Below are 24,075 nucleotides of genomic sequence, written 5' to 3' on the forward strand. Positions count from 1 at the left end.
GGCGCAGGCGCGGCGGCTTCCGGCTACCCCGCCACGTGACCTCTGCTGTCGACACTGGGTGGGGCGTGGCCGCGGGGTGATTCCACCGCTGGAGGGGAGAGAGAAGCCGAGCTGTAGGCTGCGGTCGCGTGCACCGGGCGTGGCGCCCCCCAAGCCGCGGGATAAGATGGTCAGCTCCGGAGGCGGGGCCTCCCGCGCGAGACAGGCGGAAGGAGTTCGCTCCGCGACTGCGGGGTGGAGGGGAGTAGCGCGGCGCTGGAGTGCGGGCCGCGGAGCTGCGGGGCTGCAGAGCGGTGGGCGCTTCCCGAGGGCCTCGGGAGGTCGGCCTGGATCCCTGCGGGCCCGGAAAGGCCGTTCCTCGCCTTGGCCACGTTCCTCCTTCTCCTGTCCAGACCCAGACGAGCGCCGGCACCATGTCGGCCTACCCCAAAAGCTACAACCCATTCGACGACGATGCGGAGGATGAGGGTGCCCGGCCGGCCGTGTGGAAGGACGACCGCGACCTCCCCGATGGACCCGGAGCGCCCGTGGACAGGCAGCAGTACCTGCGGCAGGAGGTGATGCGCAGGGCCCAGGCCGCGGCCGCCAGCACTGACAGGTCCCTGTCCCTCGTATACGAGTCCGAGAGGGTCGGCGTCGCCTCTGCCGAGGTGAGTCTGGAGCAGGGCAGGACGGCCCAACTAGGCTGAATTGTCACACGAGGTCAAGAAACGTTACCTATACAAAGTTGAGTACTTGAAAGAGGCAGTTTACCCCTGTAATATTCCTTAGCTATTAGTAGAGCTCGGGTTAGGGAAATGGAGTGTCTGTTTCTTATAATTACCTGCTCAGAATCCCAGATCCAGAGCTTTAACCATCCCTCCCCGAGTGACCCAGAATGGGTGAGGATTGTACCTGCTGGTGTGTGAAGCATCAGAGCAAATGGGCCTTGAGTTTTTTCCTATCACTGACCGCTTCACCTCACCGGTAGAGGTGATGAGGTCTGTCTGGGCAGCTGCTGAGTAAGCCATAGCCCAAGTTTGGTCAAGTCTAGGGCCTAACTTTTACTTCCCAAATCCAAATGAAGATGTCCTAGATAGCATATGGTTTGTGACAGTCCATTTCTCCGATCCCCCCTTGTCAGTTCGTCTCTCCACCCATGGGAGATTTCAGGAACCCTATGTGAGGATTGTTCTTTCTTAGGCACCACATTTCTTCCTCAGCCCACTAATGAAATGGTTTTGTTTGGGCATTTTTTTTTTTTTTTAAGTTTTAAAAAATGTAATAGTAGATCATTGGTATATCAGCTAACATTAATCTAAAGCATTTGTAGCTTTGAAACTTAGTACTGGAAGCTGAAGTGTTGTCTTCCTCCATGGGTCTCTTTGTAACTCTTTTCTCTGGCAGAGTTCATTCTGACCTGATCACTTACGATCTTGGGCAGTTTGAGGTATGTTGATTAATTTCTCAAATAGTCGTCTGGGTCATATCCCCATTGCCGCTTTCCTGGTTATTTTCCTTCCCCACTTCCGTTTCCTTCCCCACTGTTACAGTACAGTATCCCTCATTGGCCCATTTTCCTATCTTTGGCTTCCTTAAGAAAGTTTAGCTGTAATTCTCACATCTTATATCTACTGGATTCCTATGTTTGAGTCTAAATGGCAAATGCTGACTAAGATTTGGGAGGATTGCCTAAGGTCTTAGGGCCCTAGTGGAGGAGTTACTTGAGGGTCCCAGGTCCAAGGAAGCCAAGTAAGAACTGTTTGAAGGGACATCTCTGGAAACAGTGAGAACAAATGAAATAGGAAATCAGAATGATACAAAGTAGGATGTCATGGCAGCGGAGAAACTCGAATCTGGCTTTTAAGGCTAAGATTTAGACAGGAGTGAGGAGGAGGGAGAGGAAGAAGGGTAGGAGGAATGTTCATAGGGCAGAGAGGAGCGGTGCAAAGACACTGGCCCCACCACAGGGTTCCTGGGCTCCAGTAGGGAAGTGATGCACAGGATATATTCAAAGAAAAGGCCCAGAGGAGGCAGCTTAGGAGCCTTTCATGGGCAGGGGAAAATCTGTCCTTCAGAGGGAAGGAGACTCAAAAACATATTAGAGGTGAATGGTTTCACGTGGATTGTGGTGACACCCCTGCCCCCCATGCTGCTCCCAAAGGCCCTTCTCTCTATGCAAGGGGGACGGTGAGAACAGAGGCAGAGTGATACCTCAGGCCTGTGAGGCTTGGACTGGGCTCAGTTGGTGTTGTTCTGAGAGGTGCAGTATGATCATGACTGGGCAGGTGACAGGCACTGTCATCATCGGTATGGTGACACTGAATTTTTCCAGGATTGAGTCAGTTCCCAGTCATCAGAGGCCCTGGGAGGCCGGAATGGTCAGCACCCCCTCCCCACCCCACTCTGTACTCTCCAAACTGCCTTTGAATCAGTCTTTGATTCCAGTCAGAATGGGGATGGGAATGGGGCTGAGGTTGGGGCTGGTGAGCTCTTCCTGCCACTCAGTGTACAGTGTGACTTCCAGCAGACCAAAGTCACCTGCTAACCTCCCTACTTAGAGACCCAGCGCTGAGCTGTGCGAAAACATGATAGGTTTTTATAGAGGCTTAGGAATGTACAAATATTAGTTTGGGAAGATAGTTCCAGCTTGGCAGAAGTAGGAAAATTACTTAGGTCATCCGAAGTGAAGGAGAGTCGTCCTCCTCCTGTGAAACCTGACAAGGTTTATTTCTCACAAAGAGTATAGCCACAGGTTATGACTGCCAAGGGACAGAGTTAGAGCAGAGCAGTTCCTAGTTAACTGGCCTGGTAAGCACAGTCCAGAACCGTGGAGAGACTTGTAGGCCACTCAGCTCTTCTGTTTTGCAAGTGTGATTTATTTATTCTTTCTTTTATCTAAGGTTTAGCTTTTGTGAAGCGATATCCAATCACATAGTTCAAAATTTAAAACGTACAGAAGAGTAGGAAGTTTCCTCCCACCCCTCTGCTCCCATGGCAGCCAGTTACCATCAGTTCCTTCAGTGTCCTTGTGAAGATATTCTATGGATAGAGACATAGCTATAGTCCTTTCCTTTTTCTTTCTGTCTTTTTTTTTTAATTTTAACTTAAGTGGATGCATTCTATATATTCTAGTCTGTACATTTTTTAATAGGATTGGAGGTTAGTCCCTAGTAATATATAATGCACTGATCTTTTTGTTATTGTTGTTTTTATGGCTGTGTCGTATTCCACTGAATGGATGACTTGTATTTATGTAGCCAGTCCTCTAATGATAGGCATTTGGGTTGTTTGCACGTTTGGGCAAGCCTGTGGAGACATGGCTTCCCAGAGTTCCTTGTCCCCTCTGGCAGCTGAGCATGCTCCTGTACAGTTTTGTGAAGCCTGGGATCTCATTTCAGGGGAGTCCAGCAATAAATGTTAGACCAGGGCCTGAATGGCTGGCACAGTAACATCAATGGGACGGGAGTGGTGTTTGGTAGGCCATCACACGACCACGTAGGCATGGCTGACCACCTGCCCGACTGGCAGACCTTACTGTTTAACCCATTCAGAGGTCAAGCATGTGGCTGAAGGCCCCCACCTAAATCACACTATTAGCATAAACTATCTGGCCTAGCCTAAGGACTCAGATAAACAAAGATACTCTTATCATGGTATTATAAGGGCCAGGAGCCAGGCAAGGCCTTTCTTTGGAACATAGAGGGTGTGGACAGCCCAGGCCTGCTGAGTTAGTCCTTAGTGAGCCTGGGTCAGCCTGCACTCAGGCACTAAAGAGCACCAGCATCACTGCCTTTGCCCTTGGTGGTTTTTCATGCAACCTAAGACTCCGTTTGTGTTTTTGAATCCACTCCATACTACTACAGTGAGACAAAGCCCCAGTTTGAGCATATTCCATGCTCATGTGTCCCTGCCGGCGCTTACGCATGTGTGTTGTCCTGGAAAGGGAGTGACATGAAGGAGATGAACTTCAGGTTTCTAGGTTCAGCTTATTGACTCCAGATTGACCTCCACCTACTTATTATTGGATCCCTGAGTTTTTTTGTTTTTCTTGGTTTTTAAGATTTATTTATTTATTTATTTGAGAGAGAGAATGAGAGAGAGAGCACATGAGAGGGGGGAGGGTCAGAGGGAGAAGCAGACTCCCTGCCGAGCAGGGAGCCCGATGTGGGACTCGATCCAGGGACTCCAGGATCATGACCTGAGCCGAAGGCAGTCGCTTAACCAACTGAGCCACCCAGGCGCCCTGGATCCCTGAGTTTAATTATGAGTTCAGTACAGGAACCTTAGCACTGACATTTTCCTTCTGAATCTCAGGGCCTGACCTGGTCAGGGAAGACAACCAGGCCCAACTGACCTTATGAGATGTATCAGCTGTGAATTGGAATTGGGATCTGGTGGTCACTGCTGCCCTCTCCAATGCCTGCTGGGTCCTGCCTGGCATCCTGCCTGCTCCCTCATCTCATGCTCATGTTCCTCTTCCTCTCTCAGTTCCCCCAGCTGGCCCCGTGGCCCAGGACTGCTGTGCACATGGGCTGCTCCCTCTGCCCTGATCTCTTACCCCACCCCCCAACCCTTTGCCTACCTAACTTCTCAGCTTTCAGTTTCCCCTTCAACGCCACCCCATTGGGGAGCCTCCCTGACTCCCCCTTAAGCCAGGCAAGGAGCCCCTACTGGCAGAGTGGCCATCGTGTATGTGTAGGATAGCTTTCTTTTCTTCCTCCCCCACTCTAGATTCCCAGCACCACAGGGTTGTCAACAAATGAAAAGTGAAATGAAACTTGACTCACTGAATCCTCCACCAAGACTGTAAGTTCTGGCAGGGCAGAGATCTGGGGCTGGTTAGTTCACCCCTGAATCCCTAGCACCTGGAACAGTGGCTGGCAGAGTAATACTTGTTGGTGGGTATCTTGCACACCTCTGTCCTTCGGTGTGTGTCCTCTATCAGCAGGGAGTCCCTGATATGTTCACATTCTCACAGGGCCCGGGGACATAATCCATCTGGCCAGAAGTCGCCCCATGTAGGACAGAGTATACCCTCACAGGGTCTTCAGCTGTCTTTTGCATTCTCTCTCTCCTTTTTTTTGAAGATCTTATTTATTTATTTGACAGAGAGAGACACAGCAAGAAAGGGAACACAAGCAGGGGAAGTGGGAGAGGGAGAAGCAGGCTTCCCGCGGAGCAGGGAGCCTGATGCGGGGCTCCATCCCAGGACCCTGGGATCATGACCCGAGCCGAAGGCAGACGCTTAACCAACTGAGCCACCCAGGCGCCCCGTCTTTTGCATTCTCTTGCTTTATCAGGAATCCTTGTTTGACAAAAAGCCACAAACCAAAGGGGAATTGAGACACCCCCTCTCTCTGTGCTGTTGCTCAGCAGAGTACCACTGGCCCAACCAGATTTTTTTTCTCTGACCATTTTCTTTTTTCCTGTTTAACTTACAGAAAACTCCTTTTAGCGCTTAAGGTGGGGGAGGGGGGTGGATCACCTGTAATGCTAACATCTGAGCTTTGCATGTGTGCCCTTTACACTGAGGGTACTCTCTGGAGCTCCCTCCCCTCATAGCCGCCCTTGTCTTTCCATGATCTCCATTATCCCAGGGACCAATGATGATATGCATGGCCTCCCTTTTGGGGGACAGGAAGATGCCTGGGGACTGGAGTATTTGAGGCCTGCCTTTGTAATGGCTGGTGCAGGGTCTGCCTAGCTTGTCCTTCCCACCCTGGCACTCCTGGTATTTGCTCTGCCAAGCCCTTCTTCCTCGTTAGTTAGAACCAAGCACTTGGAGCCTGGTCCTTTCTTCTGCCTCAGGGGATGGATTTCAGCAGAAGTTCCTCCTCTGCTGGCCTCCTGACCAGATCACCTCCAGTGAACACCAGCTTCCAGCTCACAGAAACTTCCAGAGACCAGAACAGCGCTCACTTCCCTGGCCTGCCACCGTCACAGATTTCTCTTCACTTTGATTGTAACATCTAAGTGAGACGTTTGGTTTCCTTACCAAGTCAGCGCAGTGATGCAGACTCGGAGTTTGAGAGACTGTGTCACTTGTGAACAGAAGAAAATAAGATCTCACTGTGAATTGGGGAAGGTTTTGTCAGCTACTTGTTACTGCTGCTACTCTCCAAATTAAGGTCGAGAGGCCGAAGCAAGAGGGCAGGTGGTTGGTGAGATGAGCCACCACGAGAGACCTCACTGTCAGGGAGGCCGAGGACCTGGCTCCTGGTGTGACAGAGCCCTGGCCAGCACCCACCCCGGGCAGCCAGGCACCTCTCCTGCTTCATGTTCTTCATCTTCTGCAGCAGGGGAAATCAGGTGGTGGGACTGGGCTGTTGGCAATATATCAACTCAAAAAACACGTAAATGCTGGAGAAAATCATTTTAACCCTAATTTAGAGCCTTGCCTTATTCCAGGAAAGACTTACCTCAGAATGGACATGAAGATGACAAACCTGAGGTATTGGAAAAAGGAGAAAACTCTAGATAAATTAGCAACTGTTTTTTTTTTCTTCTAAAACTGAGTTTTGACATAGTCCAGGCATTTGCAAGAATGACACGGTCTAGAAAAGATTTTTCCTTTTGTTTAAAAGAACCTAATGGTTTCTTCAGACGTGTCTCATGAGCTGGTGAAAAACACTTAAACGTTCAAAGCTGTAAAGCTCAGCAATTCTAAGTTTATTTCCAAAGGTTTTTTTGTTTTCTGCCTATACATTATATTTTAAAATTTCATCCACTATAAACATTGAGAGCTCAGATTACTTGTTGGGTCCCTAAATGTTCTAAAAGCTTTCTATTAACGCTTTTATAAGTAAAACGGGCTCTAATAAACCCATTATGTATATTTTTCCTTTTTATCCTTCAATTGTCGGAGGCGTTTATTCAAAAATTGTTCATGATTCTGTTTTAAGGTATTAAGAGAGAAATCTCTAAAGATTGTCTGCCACAGGTAATGTAACTGCTGAGCCACAGACAAATGCAGGGTTGGAAGATTCAAAAGGTGGTGGAGGGCAGGGACTGCCTCATGAAGTCAAACAGGAAAAGCTTGAGAGTCTCCGGGCTGGAAAGGTTGGTCACAGAGAAGGAACACAGCTGGAATGGCCTGAGATAGGGGCAAAATAAGTTTGGCACGAAGAAAGGAAGGTGTTAGTGTTACTGTGGTGGTGAGTTCACATGCACCGTCGGAACCATCAGCTCTTTTTTTTTTTTTTTAAGATTTATTTATTTGAGAGAGAGAACATGAACAGGGGGAGGGGCAGAGGGGGAAGCAGGCTCCCCGCTGAGCAGGGAGGCCAACATGGTGCTCGATCCCAGGACTCTGGGATCATGACCTGAGCCGAAGGCAGCCACCCAACTGACTGAGCCACCCAGGCGCCCCCGGAACCATCGGCTCTTGAGGAATATGATCTAGGCTGTCCCCGTGGCCACAGAGCATCATCCACTTGTCCTTTGGCAGTCCAGCAAGCCACTGCTCTGAGTGAGACACTGGGGACCCAGTGAACAAAGCGGGTCCCTGCCTCATGGAGCTTGCATGCTATAAAAACTAAAGTAGATTGAGGGTGTAGAGGGGTACGTTGAGGGTAGAGAAAGTTCTACTTTAGAGAAGGTGTTCAAGGAAGACTTCTTTCAGGAAGTGACCTCTGAGCAGAGACCTGAATTAAATGAGCAGAGCTGTACAAATATCTGGATGAGGATCATTACAGGCAGAGAGAGTAGCATGTACAAAGGCCTGGAACAGAATCACCTTTGTTAGAGATTTTAAAGGTGAAACTGTGGGTGAGTTGGAATCAGATATTACCAGGGCCCAGAAAGGACCCAGCACCTAGCCTGTGAAATAATTTGAAGGTGTGACCAGGGCCAGGTGGCTCCAGTGACCCAATGGAAATCCCATATCTGAAAAGGGGGGAGTACAAGAGCCATAGTCCATGGGGGCAGTACCAGGTCAAAGCCTGTAAGGTTCACGGGGGCCAGGAAAGGGGGAGGGCTAAAGAATGTGCCGCCAGTCCAGGCCCCGTGCATCTTAACATGGTCCTGTGAGCCAGCCTCATGTGGGCAGGAGGGAAGAGAACTCGGGGGCAAATACGAAAGAAAGCCAATAGAAGCAGGACAGGGAAGGGCAAAGGAATGTGTTGTCAGAAGGGGAAACGTTCCCTCACAGATGGCAGCATCTGTCCCCATACGTGCTCTCTGAGGGCTCATGACAAACCTGCTGTGTGTGGTCCCCTGCAGAGGGGAAAATTACAAAACGGTGTAATGCCATCACCTCTCATTTTCCCCAGGAGCTCGATCGTCAGCGAGGTGTCTTAGAACGCACGGAGAAGATGGTGGACAAGATGGATCAAGATTTGAAGACCAGCCAGAAGCACATTAACAGCATTAAGAGCATGTTTGGGGGATTCGTCAATTACTTCAAATCCAAACCAGCAGAGACGCCACCCGAACAGAATGGCACCCTCACCTCCCAGGCCAATAGCAGGTGAGTGGATCTTCAGCCATCCAGATATGAAGTCGCTGAAAGTGGGGGTTAGTGCAAATGGTCAAGACTTTCGGGGCACCTGGGTGGCTCAGTCGTTAAGTGTCTGCCTTTGGCTCAGGTCAGGATCCCAGCGTCCTGGGATCGAGCCTTCTGGGATCAAGCCCCGCATCGGGCTCCCTGCTCCGAGGGAGGCCTGCTTGTCCCTCTCCCACTCCCCCTTGCTTGGGTTTCCTCTCTCACTGTCTTTCTGTCAAATAAATAAATAAAATCTTAAAAAAAAAAAAGAAATGGTCAAGACTTTCAAGCCTCTTCTAGTGTCTTAAAGGGACCCAAGATCTTTGTAAGTTACTCATTGGGAGGGATTCGTCTTCACACGTTTTGAAAAAAGAAACATTTCTCCAGCGCTCCTGATGATGTTTATTTGATAGACATCCAGTCTGCATAAATTGGGTCTCCAATAAATTAAATTACTGCTCCAGTAATTGTAATTTGAAAGAATATTCACCTCAGAAAGCTTAAACAGTATAAATGTGCCTCACTTCACAGAATTTTAAAAATTCTTTAAAAAGTCTTTATATCCAGGGCGCCTGGGTGGCTCAGTTGGTTAAGCATCTGCCTTTGGCTCAGGTCAGGGTCTTGGGATCGAGTCCCACATCGGGGTCCTTGTTCAGCAGGGAGCCTGCTTCTCTCTCTCCCTCTGCTGCTCCCCCCGCTTGTGCTCTCTCATTCATGCTCTCTCTCAAATAAATAAAAACCTTTAAAAAAAAAGTCTTTATATCCAACATTTCCATATCTAATTCTGTCTGGCCCTTTAATTTTAAAATTAGCGATTATTTTACTCAAAAGTTTCGGTTAAATAATAAAATAATACGTGTAATTTGAGCAGGTATTTAAATATCACGTGTACAAAGAGTCAAGTTTCTGCTAAAATAGATTACTATTCATATCTCAGACCGTTGTGTTTATTTTTTATTGTAAAAATAATATAGTCATATTATAGAACATCTACACCTTACCATAGCACAAAAACTCAAAACTTAGTTCCCCCCCGCCATACTCAGTGTTTTCAAAGCTGCAGTCACAGTGTTCATTTAGTTTTATAGCCTACTTCCATTTAACCCAGAGAAATGTCTGATAAAATGTTATTACGCAGGTCTCTCTGTTTATCTTTTAAATCTGGAATACAGAACGATTTTTTTTTTAAAGATTTTACTTATTTATTTGACAGAGAGAGACACAGCGAGAGAGGGAATAGAAGCAGGGGGGGCGGGAGAGGGAAAAGCAGGCTCCCTGCTGAGCAGGGAGCCCGATGCGGGGCTCAATCCCAGGACCCCGGGATCATGACCTGAGCTGAAGGCAGACACTTAACGACTGAGCCACCCAGGCGCCCCTGGAATACAGAATGATTTTTTAAGAGAAATTTTTTTAAGGGCATAACTGATGTGCCGTAAAGCGCACGCATCTTAAGTGTGTGTTGACACTTTCACTAAATGGGTGACTGCTTAACTGTGTATACACCTGTGTGGCCATCACCTAGATTAGGACATAGGGTGTGGGAGGGAAGAAACTGGGAAACTGTTTCCACCTCACAGTGGCTCTGGGGAGAAACAAGTACAGGTGAAGGAACTGAGATGTAGCGGCAAGACCAGGCAGGTGAATTGTTGGGATTTACGGAGAGAAAACTACAGAAGGGGAAGAGGCGGTTGGTTGGCCCAGGGGCTATTGCCTGTGGGTACGCTAGCCGAGGTCATGAGGGTTGGTTTGTTTTGTGGCTCAGTCCTAATCACCGTCCATCCCTGGTTTTCCAGCTTGACCCTGATCTCAAATACCTGTCACTTTTTCCCCCCAATTGGGGTAGTTTCCGGGGTTGTTTATTTAGTTGGGTTTTTTGGATTTTATGTTTTTTTTGTTGTTTGGTTTGGTTTGGTTTTCAGTTTACAAATCAGAAGGATATTTTGTGTCCTCCTTTTTAAAAGGGTTTATGTGTTATCAGAGGAAGTTTAGATGTCCGTTCGCTTTGGACTAAGACATCAGCATGGTTAACTCTATGATGTAATGTGTAATTGTTTCTATAAAATGAGTAAATCTTTGTAATCCTGTCAAAACCCCTATTCCATAAATACAGGGATATTCTGATATAGAAGCTTTTAAAATAAGTTTCTCCTATTCAAACTTCTGTCAAGTCATATGTATCCTGTGTGTATCCTTGTTACACCAACGCTTCGGCCTTTTCTGAAGTTTTGTTTCTTAGTAAGCCATTTTTGGTCTTGCTGACAAAGCTTCATAAGCTGCTGCTTCCCATTTCCATTTAAAGCTCATGGAGAGGGGTGCCTGGGTGACTCAGTTGGTTAAGCGTCAGCCTTTGGCTCGGGTCATGATCCCAGGGTCCTGGGATTGAGTCCCACATTGGGCTCCCCACTCTGTGGGGAGCCTGCTTCTCCCTCTGCCTCTTCCTATGTCTCTCTCTGTCTCTCATGAATAAATAAATGAAATAAATAAATGATAAAAAATAAAAATAAACAAAGCTCATGGAGAGGTCCCTTCAGATCATAGATTTAACCACTCCCTAAATTTGAAACTCTCTAACTTATCCAAGACTTGGTTGCTGACCAAGAGCCACCACTCTTCTTATAGTTCTCTTAACCATTTGTCACTCTCCCTAGAGTTGGCTTTTTTGCCATTTTTCACAAAGAAGCCAAGTTTTTGTCATTTAAGTATTACTACTCTATACGTGTGAGCACAAAGGAAAAAAGTCAGCCTTGGGGTTTGTAGCCTGGGTAATGGGCAGGTGGGCTCAGCTGCAAGCATCTGCTGCTTACGCTGGCCAGGCAACACATAGGGCTCACGACTGTGCTCAGAGAAACCAGCTGTGCGTTCTAGACCTCCAGTCACTGCTTGTAAGTAATGAAATCCTCAGATTTCAGGAGGCTCTGCTCTGTTCTACACATTGCTGGAGCACTGGGGGTCTATGGGGGGCTACAGTGCCTCTAGCCTGATGGGGTCCAGTGGCGAGCCGTTAAAGACTTTAACCAGGGATGCCTGGATGGCTCAGTTGGTTGAGCATCTGCCTTCGGCTCAGGTCATGATCCTGGGGTCCTGGGTTTGGGCTGTGTCGGCCTCCCTGCTCAGCTGGGGGGTCTGCTTCTCCCTCTACCTCTCCCCCCGGCTTGTGCTTTCTCTCGATCTCTCTCTCAAATAAATAATAAATAAAAATCTTAAAAAAAAAAAAAAAAGACTTTAACCAGAGTGGGGTGCCTGGGTGGCTCAGTCGATTCAGCATCTGACTCTTGGTTTCGGCTCAGGTCATGGGATATGGGATGGAACCCCACATCAGGCTCTGCTCTCGGCAGGGAGTCTGCTTGAAGATTCTCTCCCTCTGCCCCTCCCCCCGCTTGCCCTCACGCACATGCGCATTCTCTCTCTCTCTGTCTTTCTCTAAAATAAATAAATCTTTCAAAAAATAAATAAGGACTTTAATTGGAGAGGTTCATGCAGGGTATGTTAGAAAGATGCCCGGCATCTTTGGGTAAGGATTGGAAAGGCGGGGGCTCATCCAGGTAAGGATAAAGAGGCAAGGCAGAAGGAGGGGCCAGATTTTGGGGATCTGTGGGGGGATTGAGGGGATGTTTGCATGGCTTGCTGGGAGTGGAGCTGTGCAGAGAGAGGGCATACATGGAGAATGATTGGTTTCCAGCTTGGCCAGTGAAGTGGCCAGGGCACCGGTCAGCAGAGTGGAGAAGAGCAAACTGTGCGGGAGGCCCAGCTTCTGGGCCGGGGGAGCCCCTGCCATGCCCGCAGGGGTGCGTGGAGTGTTAAGGCATAGTCCGAGGATCTCCTGAGTTACCTTGTGAAATCCCTGTCTGTAGCAGGAGTGGGCAGACTAAGCTTTGTGGGCCAGGAAGCAAAATCAGAGATATTTTATAGGGACTTACGTAACAAGAAAATAACAAATTTTTAATGACGGCATTAAAAAAACGAAAAGAGGAATAATTGAGTACAATTTTTTGTAACATAGGTCTACTAATGAGAAGAAAGAAATTATTAACGGAGGTTCAAAGTTAGTGTTCTCTGTCATCCAGTCCATTGCCAGTGGTCATCTGTAAAAGCAGTTCTCTGCTTGTGGTCGTACAAAATCAGGTGGTGGACCAGATTTGGCCCATGGGTCACGGTTTGCTGACTAGTCTGAAGTACCCATTTGGTCCTTTCATGTGCTTCTCTTCCCCCTGGTCCTGGGATTCTCGTTTTCCTGAAGGAGGGCCACCTAACCAGATGCTGCTCTTCTAAAGCAGGTGTCTCGGAGGTTCGCCGTGCTGCGGGCTGTACTCCCAGGAGCTGTCGATGAATATCCCTGCTTTGGTCAAAGGAGGCATTTGCTTTTTGCACATGGGCGCTGCTTGAAAAGACTGCATTGTCATAGGTACTTTCTCTTTCTAAATGTTCTCTTTTCTTAATTTTTATCCTAAGATTGAAAGAAGCCATAAGTACCAGTAAAGCACAGGAGACACGGTACCAGGCCAGCCACCCAAACCTCAGGAAGCTGAATGACTCAGGTCAGTGGGGACCTGTGCTCGGCCACACTTGAATTCCAGTATTGGCCCTGGCGTGGATGGGGGACAGCGGGGACTCCAGCTACTGTCGTGGGTAAAGGGTGTCGGACCCAATGCCACTCCCAGGGAGCTGGAAGTGTGTGTGTTATGGCATGCTCATCCCTCACCCCGTGGAGGATGAAATACGGAAGTGGGGGCCTGTGTCCCATTGAAAATGAGCCTGCCCACCATTAGTTCCTGCCCCGTGTAGCTCTGAACTCTTCCAGCAGTGAAAAGACAACTGCAGGAAAACCTCTGTGGTAAGGGGTAGAGCCTTCCAAAAATGACCTGTTATCCCCAGACCCAATGAATATATTGGGTTCTGTGGCAAAAGGAGAATTATGGTTGCTAATCAGCTGACCTTGAGATGGGGAAATTATCCTGCGTTAACCATCTGGGCCCAGTGTAATCACAAAGGCCCCTTTATAAGTGGAAAGGGAGGTAGAGGAGAGATGATCAAAAATTGGAAGATGCTCCGCTGCTGGCTTGAAAAACGCAGGCAACCTCTAGAAGCTGGAAAAGGCTAGGAATCAGATTCTTTCTAAAAGCTGCTGGGAGGAACACAGCCCTGTTGACACCTCGACTATAGCCCGGTGTGACCCGTCCTGGATTTCTAAGCCCAGGAACAGAAGGGTAAGTGTGTGGTAGTTGCTGCACAGCAGTGGGAGACTCATGTAGCCCTGAAGCCCGAGGGGGCGGAGAAGCAGCTGCGTGAACAGGGTGTGCAAGGTCGATTGTGTGTGGTGTCCTGTCATCCTCTTGTTATCAAACGATAGGCCCAGAAGCACCCCTTATCTGGAAGGGAATTTCGGCGTCCTGGGAGTCCCCGCAGAGACCCCTGGAAGAGGGCCCGGCACATTGGATGGTGCCAGGAATCGAATGCTTCCTGGGCTCCCTTTTGAGGAAAGCAGGATGTGCCCTGGATGCTCCAGAACCCACCACTCTCATGGTTGACACAGTTCAGGAGAGGCCTGATGGAGGAAAAGCCAGGGGTCAGGAAAGATGGAGATACTGCAGTTTAGTCTGGAAAGGCGAAAGCCATGGGAGGAAATGAGAGAAAACTAAAATATGCGAGGCCCACAGAAAGTCCAAGCCCAGCATAGCCTGAAGAAGTAGAGTAGGAGGCCTGCACCCAAAAGTCAGGATTTCAGAGACTTAAAGGGAGTTTTAATTTGCACGGTGTGTAAATTAAAACTGAAGAGCCTTAAAAAAATAAAATAAAAAAGACGACACCGTGTGTGTGGAATGGCTTCAGTAGGTTGTGGCTGGAGGAAATACACCAAGTCTGGAAAGAGAAGTTCCCCCAAAAGATAGAAACTGGGATGATAGGGCTTTTCTGTGTGCATTTAGAAACTGCAGTTCAAGGAAGATTTGGGGCAAATGTGCGTTATTTAGCATTTCTTCTTTCCTTGCTTGTTGTATTTGAAGCAGAAAGAGAGCATAGAAATACATTTCTAGAAGAAGAGAAAGTCATCCACTTCCATAACATAGCTATTTTGATTTTGATTTTTGATTTTCTTAAAGCCCTTTTAGGGAAGATTTAGGTTCTTTCACTTTGAAAGAACTCAAATGTACATTAAAAAAAAAATGAATAAATAAGATGTATGCACTTCTATTTTAACATCAATGATCATTTAAAGTTTTTTGCTTTCTACAAAAGATAATTATCATATGATCTCACTGATATGTGGAATTTAAGAAACAAGTCAGAGGATCATAGGGGAAGAGAGGGAAAAAATGAAACGACGAAACCAGAGAGGGAGACAAACCATAAGAGACTCTTAATCATAGGAAACAAACTGAGGGTTGCTGGAGGGGAGGGGGGTGGGGGGATGGGGTAACTGGGTGATGGACACTGGGGAGGGTATGTGTTGTAATGAGCCCTGGGTATTATAAGACTGATGAATCACAGGCCTATACCCCTGAAACCCATAATACATTATATGTTAATTAATTGAATTTAAATTAAAAATATATATAGTTTGGATAAACAAACAAGCCTCAGATCCTGCTTGTTGTTTTTTTTTTGAAACATGAATAGCAATTTCAGACCCCATCGCTGGAGGGGCCGGTCCGGCCGTGAGTACCGAGGCTTACCCGAAGAACCCACACCTTCGAGCCTGTCACCAGAAGATCGATAACAATCTAGGTAAGACGGAAGCTCCGCCAGCCTCCACAGGTCACTTACTCAGGACGCTTGTGCTCCCGACAGCCCGTGCTGGGCCCAGCCAGCCCACCAGTGGCCAGCAGTTTCTCGGGACCACACCATGGTGTCTGCCTCTCCCTCCCCACTTGTCAAATCCAGTGTGGTCACGGCCACCTCACCCTTCTCTCTCTCCGGAGTCTGTCCACTTGTGTCCATCCCCACCTCTCATCTGGGCTGTGACAGCAGCAGGGACCGGGAGTCCCCGAGGGGCCGCACAGTGCGGCAATGAGAGCCCCATCGTCATCTCTGTGAATGGGGCACAGGAACAGAACCCACCCCTGAGGATGGGGGAGAGGGTTAGATGAGCAACCCCATACATCCCATGGGGAACTGCCCGACCTGGTAAGAGCGGGCCACTCACGTGGCCACTGCAGCAGACACGGCCGCACAGCCGGGTTCCTTGTATTCCAGGTCCCTTGCCCGGCCTCTGGCCCCGCCTGCCTCTCCACCCCTCCTGCCCTCGTCACTTGTGGCTCCGAGTGCTTTCCCGCCCCTGCCCACCTCTGCCCAGAGTGTCCTTGCTCCGTGCTGTTTGAAGGTTGGCTCCTTCTCCTGCTGCGGGCGTGGCTTTCATGCGCTGCACCCTGTTGGAGTCACGTACCTGCTGGCTTATCCGGCGTCTTCTAACCACACAGGGAACACAGGGAACACAGGACTATTTCAGTTTTGTCGCCACTGTACCCTTTTGAACGGAGGGAGAGAAGCTAGTTACTTGAGGTTCAAGTGGGGGTGTGTGTGGGCCATAGGAGCAGGCGAGGAGCGGTTTCCGTGAGTTCGTTCTAAGGGGCATCTCGGATGTGCTGCCTCTTCTGACCTTCACCCCGCGAACAGGAACCTCCCCCACGGTTCCCTGGGTCGCTATCAGTCTCCCAGCCCTGTTGGGAGATGGCAAAGTGGGTGAGACCCAAGTAAAATCTCCCCCTGCTCTAAAGGTATCTAGTTGGAGACAAAACTGAGGCCCATGATGATGCACATTGAGTGTCTATGCTCTGACTTCCTCCTCCTGTCTCCCCGCAGAAAGGACACTGAGGGCCCCTCCCCTGGGTCGCCCAGAGCAGTGGCCATTCCAGCAGCCTGGAGCGAACAGCATGACAGCCCGTTAGGCGAATCCACACTCTTTTTAACAACATTTAGCCTTTGTGTCTGAGTATTTAGATTCATCGTAGAAAATTATGAAGTTAGGTAAATGCCATGAGGAAAGAAACACCTGGAATCCTATGGTCCAGTAGTAGCCACTGATTTGGTGTCATTCCTTCTGTTTTTCACATACATATGTACACACGTGGATGTACGATGTCAGATGTACGATGTCATTCAGTATATACACTTCCATATCCTGCTTTTTTATTTATATTTTGAACACTCCCCTAAACTTCTTTTCTCTTAATTAAATTTCTTTGAAAAGCACCACTTTAGCAGTCCCACGCCCTGCTCTTGGACACTTAGGTTATTCTCATCATTCGCTCCTGCACATAATCCCTTGGGCATTCCTATGAGCAAATCTTTGGCTGCATTTTGTACCTAGGTTGCTAGAAATGGAATTACACAGTCAGGGAAAAGAGCACTAAAAGAGATCTCCATAGAAATAAGACGTCAATTGGAGACAATAGACACAAGCAAGAACAAATAAAAGAACCATAATTTGCCCACCGCACAGCTCACCACTGCCGCCCTCCGTGTGAATATCACCACCAGGCCCGCGTGGCCAGTGCCTACCGGCAGCAGGGGACAAGGCCCATCTCCCCACTCCGCACACCCAGGCAGGCAGCCACCCCTTTGCTGGGTCCTCTGGACTCTGCCCTCCAGAGCCAAAGGCCTCAGGCAGAAGATGCATGTGCTGGGATGTGAACCACTCCAGAGACATACAGAGGGACTTGAAGGCCTCCCCACTGAAGGTTTCCCTACCCAAATAGTGTCACTGGCGCCAGCTGGAGAGGGAAGGGGGAGACCTATGGAGGGGCCTGGAGTTCAGGGAGTGAGGTGGGGAGAAAGGGTAAGTAAGTGCAGCCCACCCCCGGGGGCTCAGGTGGTGCGGTTGGCACGAGACTTACAGCGTGGGCAGGCAGGTCCCAGCAGGATGCAGTGCGGCATGCTGAGAAGGGCTGGGGTGGCACTCTGGAGCCATGGGGCCCACTGACACAGGCTGTGCCCGGCTGCCCTTCACAAGTTTGCTCCTTCCTTCTTACCACATTCCCCCCCACCTCCCACCCGTGCCTTTATCTCAGGGACCAGTGCAAGTCTCCCTCTGACGGCAGCTCCCTTGTCTGGTGGCTTTACTTTATCACACTTTCTCTTTTTTTTTAATCTCCGTATACCTATTGCTTGTCCTTTTCTGTCCCAACTGCCAGCGCACTCCCTGAGGCCTGGGGTGACCGCACAGACTTTACTCTCCATGGAATGCAAGGTCACGGGTGTCAGTAAATTCAAGAAGCGTAGAGCTGAAGACAACGTTTGAAAAACAGACTTGATGCTGCTTAGATTCGTGGTGCTAGTGCCAAGTGTTTGTGTATTCTGAGCTTTCTTTACTTAATGTTTTATCTTTAATTCAGCCACAAAAAGGCTTATGAAGCACCTCCTCTTCTCTAGGTTCGCCAGGGCTGAACCTTTGCCAAAAGTTGTGTGCTCCACAGTCCCCGTGGGGCTGGCCCCAGGCAGCATCTCTGAAGGGACCCAGCACCTTCAGCCCTTTGTTCCTTTTGACACGGGGACCCTGGACTGCAGGGGTCTCCGCAGCCAGTTTCTTCCTGGCTGCAGAGTAGACAAAGGAAGTGGTGCCGGCTCAATTCAGGTTGTGTCGTGCCCCAGGACATTCACAGCATCAGTGTGTTCATGGATCTGAGAAGTGGTAGCAGTGAATGAATTGACATAGGAAAATGTGAATTATCGTAACATAGGTGACAAGACCTCACAGCATTGGGTCCAGTGGGAACATCTGTAGTCCATGTATTTTCTGGGAGAGCACCCCAGGTGGCAAGGCAGGGACAAAGCCCCCATTTCTCTTGCCGCCTGCAAAGTGGAAGGAGGGGTGGGATGCGGCCTTCTCCAGGGGGGAGCCTGGGGCAGGAGTAACCCAGGTGTGGGGACTCCCTTTGGACAGGGGCTTCCCAGGTCTGTCTCCCAGATAGGTTTCCAAATAGGGATCCTCATGCTTGCTACTCCAAATCTGCTTGATTTAGCTTTAGGGAGCTGAGGACAGAAGGAAGGAAAGCTGGTACTGTTGAGTTCTACCCACTGATGTGGGGTTTTTGCTCCTGAAGAGCAGGCCAGCGGGTCTGCCTGTTGGTTACCTGCGTACCTCTCCCAGGTGCTCACCGTGGGGTCCGGGGAGGGAATGTGTTTTCTAGGCCCCTCTGTACTTCTCTTTTTCTCGGGTACTAACTGATCTTGCAACGTGCCGCAACCTACTAGAACGTTCAGAGGCAGCTGAAAAATTATGTAGATCTGTATGTGTTTTTTAAAGCACAGGAAGGACAGACACGACTGTGTTAACAGCAGTTATCTTGGGCAGACATCTGGGGGAGGAGTGGCTTTACGTGAAGCACGTATTACTTTATATGGAGTCAGCGGGTTTTCTTTTTACTTGCACATGTTTTGGAAAACGTAACCAAAGCCCTAGAGTTTTACCTGTCTTATGAGAAAAAGGACTCGGTGATGGGAATGTTGCTGAGCACCGGGCACGGAACAAGCAGCGGCCCCTGATGCTGTGACTTCACTCAGCACTGTGTGTCCTTTCCCTCCCCGACAGATGAGCTATCCGTGGGACTAGGCCGGCTGAAGGACATAGCCCTGGGGATGCAGATGGAAATCGAGGAGCAAGATGACATTCTTGACCGCCTCACAACCAAAGTGGACAAGTTAGATGTCAATATAAAAAGCACAGAAAGAAAAGTCAGGCAACTTTAAACACAGAGAAGGCTCTCCACTCCGTTGTGATGAAAAGAGCCCAAAGATCTTTTAAACTCCCCCAAAGTTGGTTTGTATTGTTTTAGTGTGTAACGTAATATGTGTTTGCAAATGTTATTATAGAGTGGGTCCTAGGAGATGTCGTTATGAGAAGTGTGTGTCCCACTTTTTTTTAGAGCCATCGCCTCTCCGTTCTCTGAACTGAATGCTTAGAGTTTTAGTCTGAGCACAGTAGCCTGGCCCTGAGTATCTCAGGCCTTTGATGAGCGTGCTGGCATGAAAGGAACAGTTGCGTTTCTCACTTTCACGAGCATATGGAAGGAGGTGGGCAGAATTTCAATCCTGGAACCACCAATCTCTATGTTGGGGGGCAGGGGGGTCCTTCCCACACCTTGGCCTACCAACACACACACACAGAGCACATTTGCAATTCTCTCAAACCCCAGAAAAGGATCAGTGTTAGGTTCACACTGTGATTCTCTCAACACCCTGGAAAAGGATTAGTGTTCAGAAATGGAAAGTGTCAGCATTTGCTATTTGGTTGACAGATGTCACCTCTTCCCTCCTGACCTCCATCCTTGGCATGCATTTTAGTAGGAGGGGTTCAGATCAGCACCGCTCACCGTGATGCCTGGAAATGCGCAGGGAATTGGGTGAGCCCTGCTTCCCCATGCATTCACACCTCTAAGTCGCTGTCCAAGGTTAGGGATAGATGTGCCACTATCTCAAGCCTGCCCAGGGGCCAATTGGGGGGGTCCCCTCTACGGTTTGTGGGAATGGAGCATCATACAGACCGTGCCTCCACTGTGTGCTCCTCCCCTTTGGGGAGCACCTTGACCCAGCCTCGGGGGTGGCAGTGTTTGTTCAATGCCTGGGGTCTCCTGACCCGTCTAGGATTCCCACCCATTCTTCTTGACCTCTTGCAAGATGACTTGACTCATCTCTTGGTTCTCTGCCACCCCAGTTGGAGGATTGGAAGGCCACAATGATGCTGACTTGCTGGCTTTAAAAAAAAAAAAAAAAAAAGCCCAGACATTATCATTTTAACTGGCCCAGCTTGTTCTACACAAAGACATGAATCTCCTTACAGAAATCAATTTTAATGAATGCTTTTAAGTGATTCTTTCTTTGTAAAGTGACATTCATTAAAATTGATTTCTGTAACGAGATTAATGTCTTTGTGTTGGTACCTCCAGCAGAATAATTGAAGCCACAAGACCCTTGTCTTTGTACAAAGCAGATTAATTACAATATTTTGAAGACGGTGAAAGGGGCTGATTTTAATAAGGTTAGGTCAGAAAATTTAAAACAACAGTGTGTTTCGCCTTGACACATGGTGCTGTCTATGTGACCTTCACCACTTTGGTTCTATAATCTATAAACAAAGTCCCTTAAAGGAAAGGAACTCTCTGAAATGCTGCAACAATGCATCAGTATTTATGTAGCAGTTCATTTGTAGAAGTTCTAGTCCATGATGCATGACGTTCCTCAGAACTGACAGCTTCCATCGGCAAGTACAACTTTCTGTCGTGTTCCAGCCTCGTGGAGTCTGATGTATGTCATTATGAATATCCCAGTACGTGAGGACACAGTTAGAGGTAGTCAGGTTAGGTGTTTATCAGATGAGCTCATCATGATTATTCTGTTGACTAACTGGTAAAAGGAATCTTAAACCTATACCTAGCCCGAACAAAATGAGTTCGGAGGGCTTTCAGCAAAAAGGCTGCTGACAAGCATGAAGCCAGAACGCAGAATAGCCTCTGTGTATACATTTCCACTCCTGATTGTTTCTGATTTTTCCTAACGCCTTCCATGTATGTCATGATAGCTGTTTTCTGTTCATCATCATCAGGCAGAGGTTCATGGAGATTAGTCATTATACCTCAGATGTAAATTTATTTTTTTCAAACAAATTATACATGTAAAGGCCACCGCCAGACATTCTCTTCCACAGCCTTCCATTTGCATAATGAGATTAGTGATTTCACTGACTTGAAGCAAAGTGGCATGGGATATTTGTACCCTTCCCTGTCTTTTGTGAGATCATTGAAGCCAGTTGCCCCTCCTTTTTTCCCCCCAAGCATATAGAAGGAAAGCACAGCCTCTTCTAGAAATGTGGCTTCTGACACTTTACACATGTTTTATTCACTCTTGTTTAGACCCTCTTTCACGAAGGCCTTGAGGAACTGTCTCCAAGCTACATGCTGGCCAGCAGCTTCTTTCTGTTGGGTTCCCCCTCTGCCCGCATGCCCATGAAGGACCAGTTGTCGATTCTACTTTATAAAGCAAAGTTGTTTGCATTTTCAGAGAGCAAAGGGAAACCTCAAGCCTCCAGAATCCTTGCACATGATGACTGTGATCAAAATGAAAACATTTTATCCTCTCAGACTAGACACATCTATCTCATGGAGATGCTCAGAGGTGCCCGAGTTGGCTGTGGGTGGGCTTTGATACCATGGACAAGACCAGTGAACTCACCCTTCTTGCCAGATGGGGTCTATAAGACACGTTTGTATTTCCACAGTCGAGCTAGGAACAAACTGTGCCTTCAAAAAAGTGGCTTTTCTAACTTTAGGGTGGTTAATATGTGAAGTGTGCTACTAACTTAAAAATAAGTGCATTCTCCTTCAGAGGAAACTATTTCTAACATCTAGTGATCTATAACCTAACACCAGTGGAGTTGCCTTGTCTTTTTTGCATTCTTGTAGGAAAGGAGACCTGAATTTAACTCAGGTGGCAAGAAAAAAATTCATAAGTGCATTTTAATTTCTCTTTTTCTAACTTCTGTTTGTGAATATGTCATTTTAAGAGTACACTACACCAATTTAGTAAAAAAAAAAAAAAACTCTTACACTTTGCCTATATAGGCCTTTTCTCAGAATTTGTAAGTTACCACTGTTAGCATCTTCAGGTCTGATAATTAAATGTCTTGTGTACACAACGATGAGCCAGTCATTAAAAGTACTCGGGGGTGGAGGGGAGGCATTTTGTTCAGAGTCTGTATCGGAACAGCTTTTAAGCTCCATGCCTTCAACTCAACAAGTGACCATATTATGTGAAATAAAATGTGAAGTTTTTTTAATCAGATTCTGTCTCCCACGTAGTCATTTTCAAAGAGCGGGTAGAGGGGCTCCTCCATGTTGAGCCTTCATATATTTGGTCCTTGCTGCCCCATCAAGCCCTATAAACAAGCTTCCTTCTTGAGAAACCCTCTCATTTCATCTTTCAGAGTGCTCTTCTGATCTGCCTCCTACCTCCCAGACCACACTGCAGCACTGTCTAGATAAGGGCTCAGCAAATGGTAAAGGGCCAGAGAGTCGATGTTTTAGGCTCGTCAGCCAGTCAGTCTGTCACAACTACTCAGCTCCTCCATCGTAGACCAAAAGCAGCCAAAGACAATATATAAATGAGAGTGTGTTCCAATAAAGCTTTATTTATGGACACTGAAATTTAAGTTTTATATATTTTCACGTCACAAAATCTGATTATTTTGATTTTTTTTCAATCACTTAAAAATGTAAAAACCACTTAGTTGGGGCGCCTGGGTGGCTCAGTCGTTAAGCATCTGCCTTCGGCTCAGGTCATGATCCCAGGGTCCTGGGATCAAGCCCCGCATCAGGCTCCTGCTTGGCGGGAAGCCTGCTTCTCCCTCTCCCACTCCCTCTGCTTGTGTTCCCTCTCTCGCTGTGTCTCTCTCTGCCAAATAAAGAAATAAAATCTTTAAAAAAAAAAAACCACTTAGTTCACAGGAGGTACAAAATATGGTGGACTGCACTTGACCCATGGGCCGTAATAGTTGGCCATTCCATTTAGAGTGCCACGAGGTACTCCTAGGGGTGGGAGGATGACGGATGGCTGGCCATTGTATTCTGCAAGTGGATCCCATCAGGGCTTGTGGCCCCTCTAAACACCATAGTTCACCAAGAAAGGAGAGCAGGCCAGCCTAGCCTTGGCTCCACTCTCTTGCCTCCACATTCACATCTGACCACAGGCATAGGAATTGCTTCTAGATCCGAAAGCTCTTAGAAGTCACCTGGAGCCTGGACTAGGCCATCTTGAAAATCATATCTGTCAGTGGACTGGCTGCCTGGATCCCAAAGGCCACTCTGGCTTAATGGATATCACCTCTGGGCATCATTATAGATAAGGAATGCTCAGGATCTGAACATAGCAGTAGACTTTTCTGGGAAGACGAGGGTGAGGTGTTACATAGAAAGAAGCAAAAGCAAAAAAATCAAGGTGGCTCTCATTTGGGAGCTGCAGGTAAAGGAACAGCTAAGGTTTGGGTTGTGGGTGGGCAAGACATGAGGGAGGTAGGCAGGTCCCAGATGAAAGGCATTATGGGCCATATCAAGGAGTCAGAGAACACTGACCTTCCTTCCACGACAGGGAGGCACTGACAGAATCTAAGCAAGAGAGTGACATGACCAGATTTGCATTTTGAAAGGACCATAAAGATGAATCACAGCATTATTTATAAGAGCAAAAAGGCCTGGAAACGACCTCATTAAGGAAATGATAGAAGAAATTGTGGCTCACCCCCAGCTACGGTAGACAGTTGCAGTTATGGAAAGTTTCCAGAGCATATAGGATGATGCTTGCAAGATTTACATTATGGGGAAAGAATGGACATAAAATTGATTATGCACTATGGTCCCAATTTTGTGGGAAAAGCAAACCAATATGTATATTTCAAGGGGGGAAATCACCCTTAGGTCAGTGAGGAGAACAAGCTGGGAACAGGCTAAAGAGAATTCTGTAATGGTTCAGGTTCAGAAGAAGGGACCCACACTAGAGCATGACAGGGAGTGAGGAGGGGGGTGGGCCCCAGTGAGCCTTAGGCAGGGCAGGCTTTAGTGATGGATTTGCCAGTGAGGGAGGCATTGAAGATAACAGGTTTCTGACCACAGGAACTAGTAGCAGATGGTTTT

General features: G+C 48.0%; 1 protein-coding gene across 1 annotated transcript; it reads left to right on the forward strand.

The window, feature by feature from the left end:
* Positions 1-211: 211 nt before the first annotated feature.
* SNAP29 (synaptosome associated protein 29) lies at positions 212-22,229 on the forward strand. Its single transcript, XM_032397608.1, has 5 exons — positions 212-650; positions 8,253-8,449; positions 12,914-12,999; positions 15,077-15,184; positions 18,987-22,229. Exons 1-5 carry the CDS (start codon positions 414-416, stop codon positions 19,142-19,144), a joined length of 786 nt encoding a protein of 261 aa, XP_032253499.1. The 5' UTR covers positions 212-413; the 3' UTR covers positions 19,145-22,229.
* Positions 22,230-24,075: the final 1,846 nt, after the last annotated feature.

This window comes from Phoca vitulina, unplaced genomic scaffold (assembly GCF_004348235.1).
Source record: "Phoca vitulina isolate PV1807 unplaced genomic scaffold, GSC_HSeal_1.0 scaffold100, whole genome shotgun sequence".
Lineage (NCBI taxonomy): Eukaryota > Metazoa > Chordata > Mammalia > Carnivora > Phocidae > Phoca > Phoca vitulina.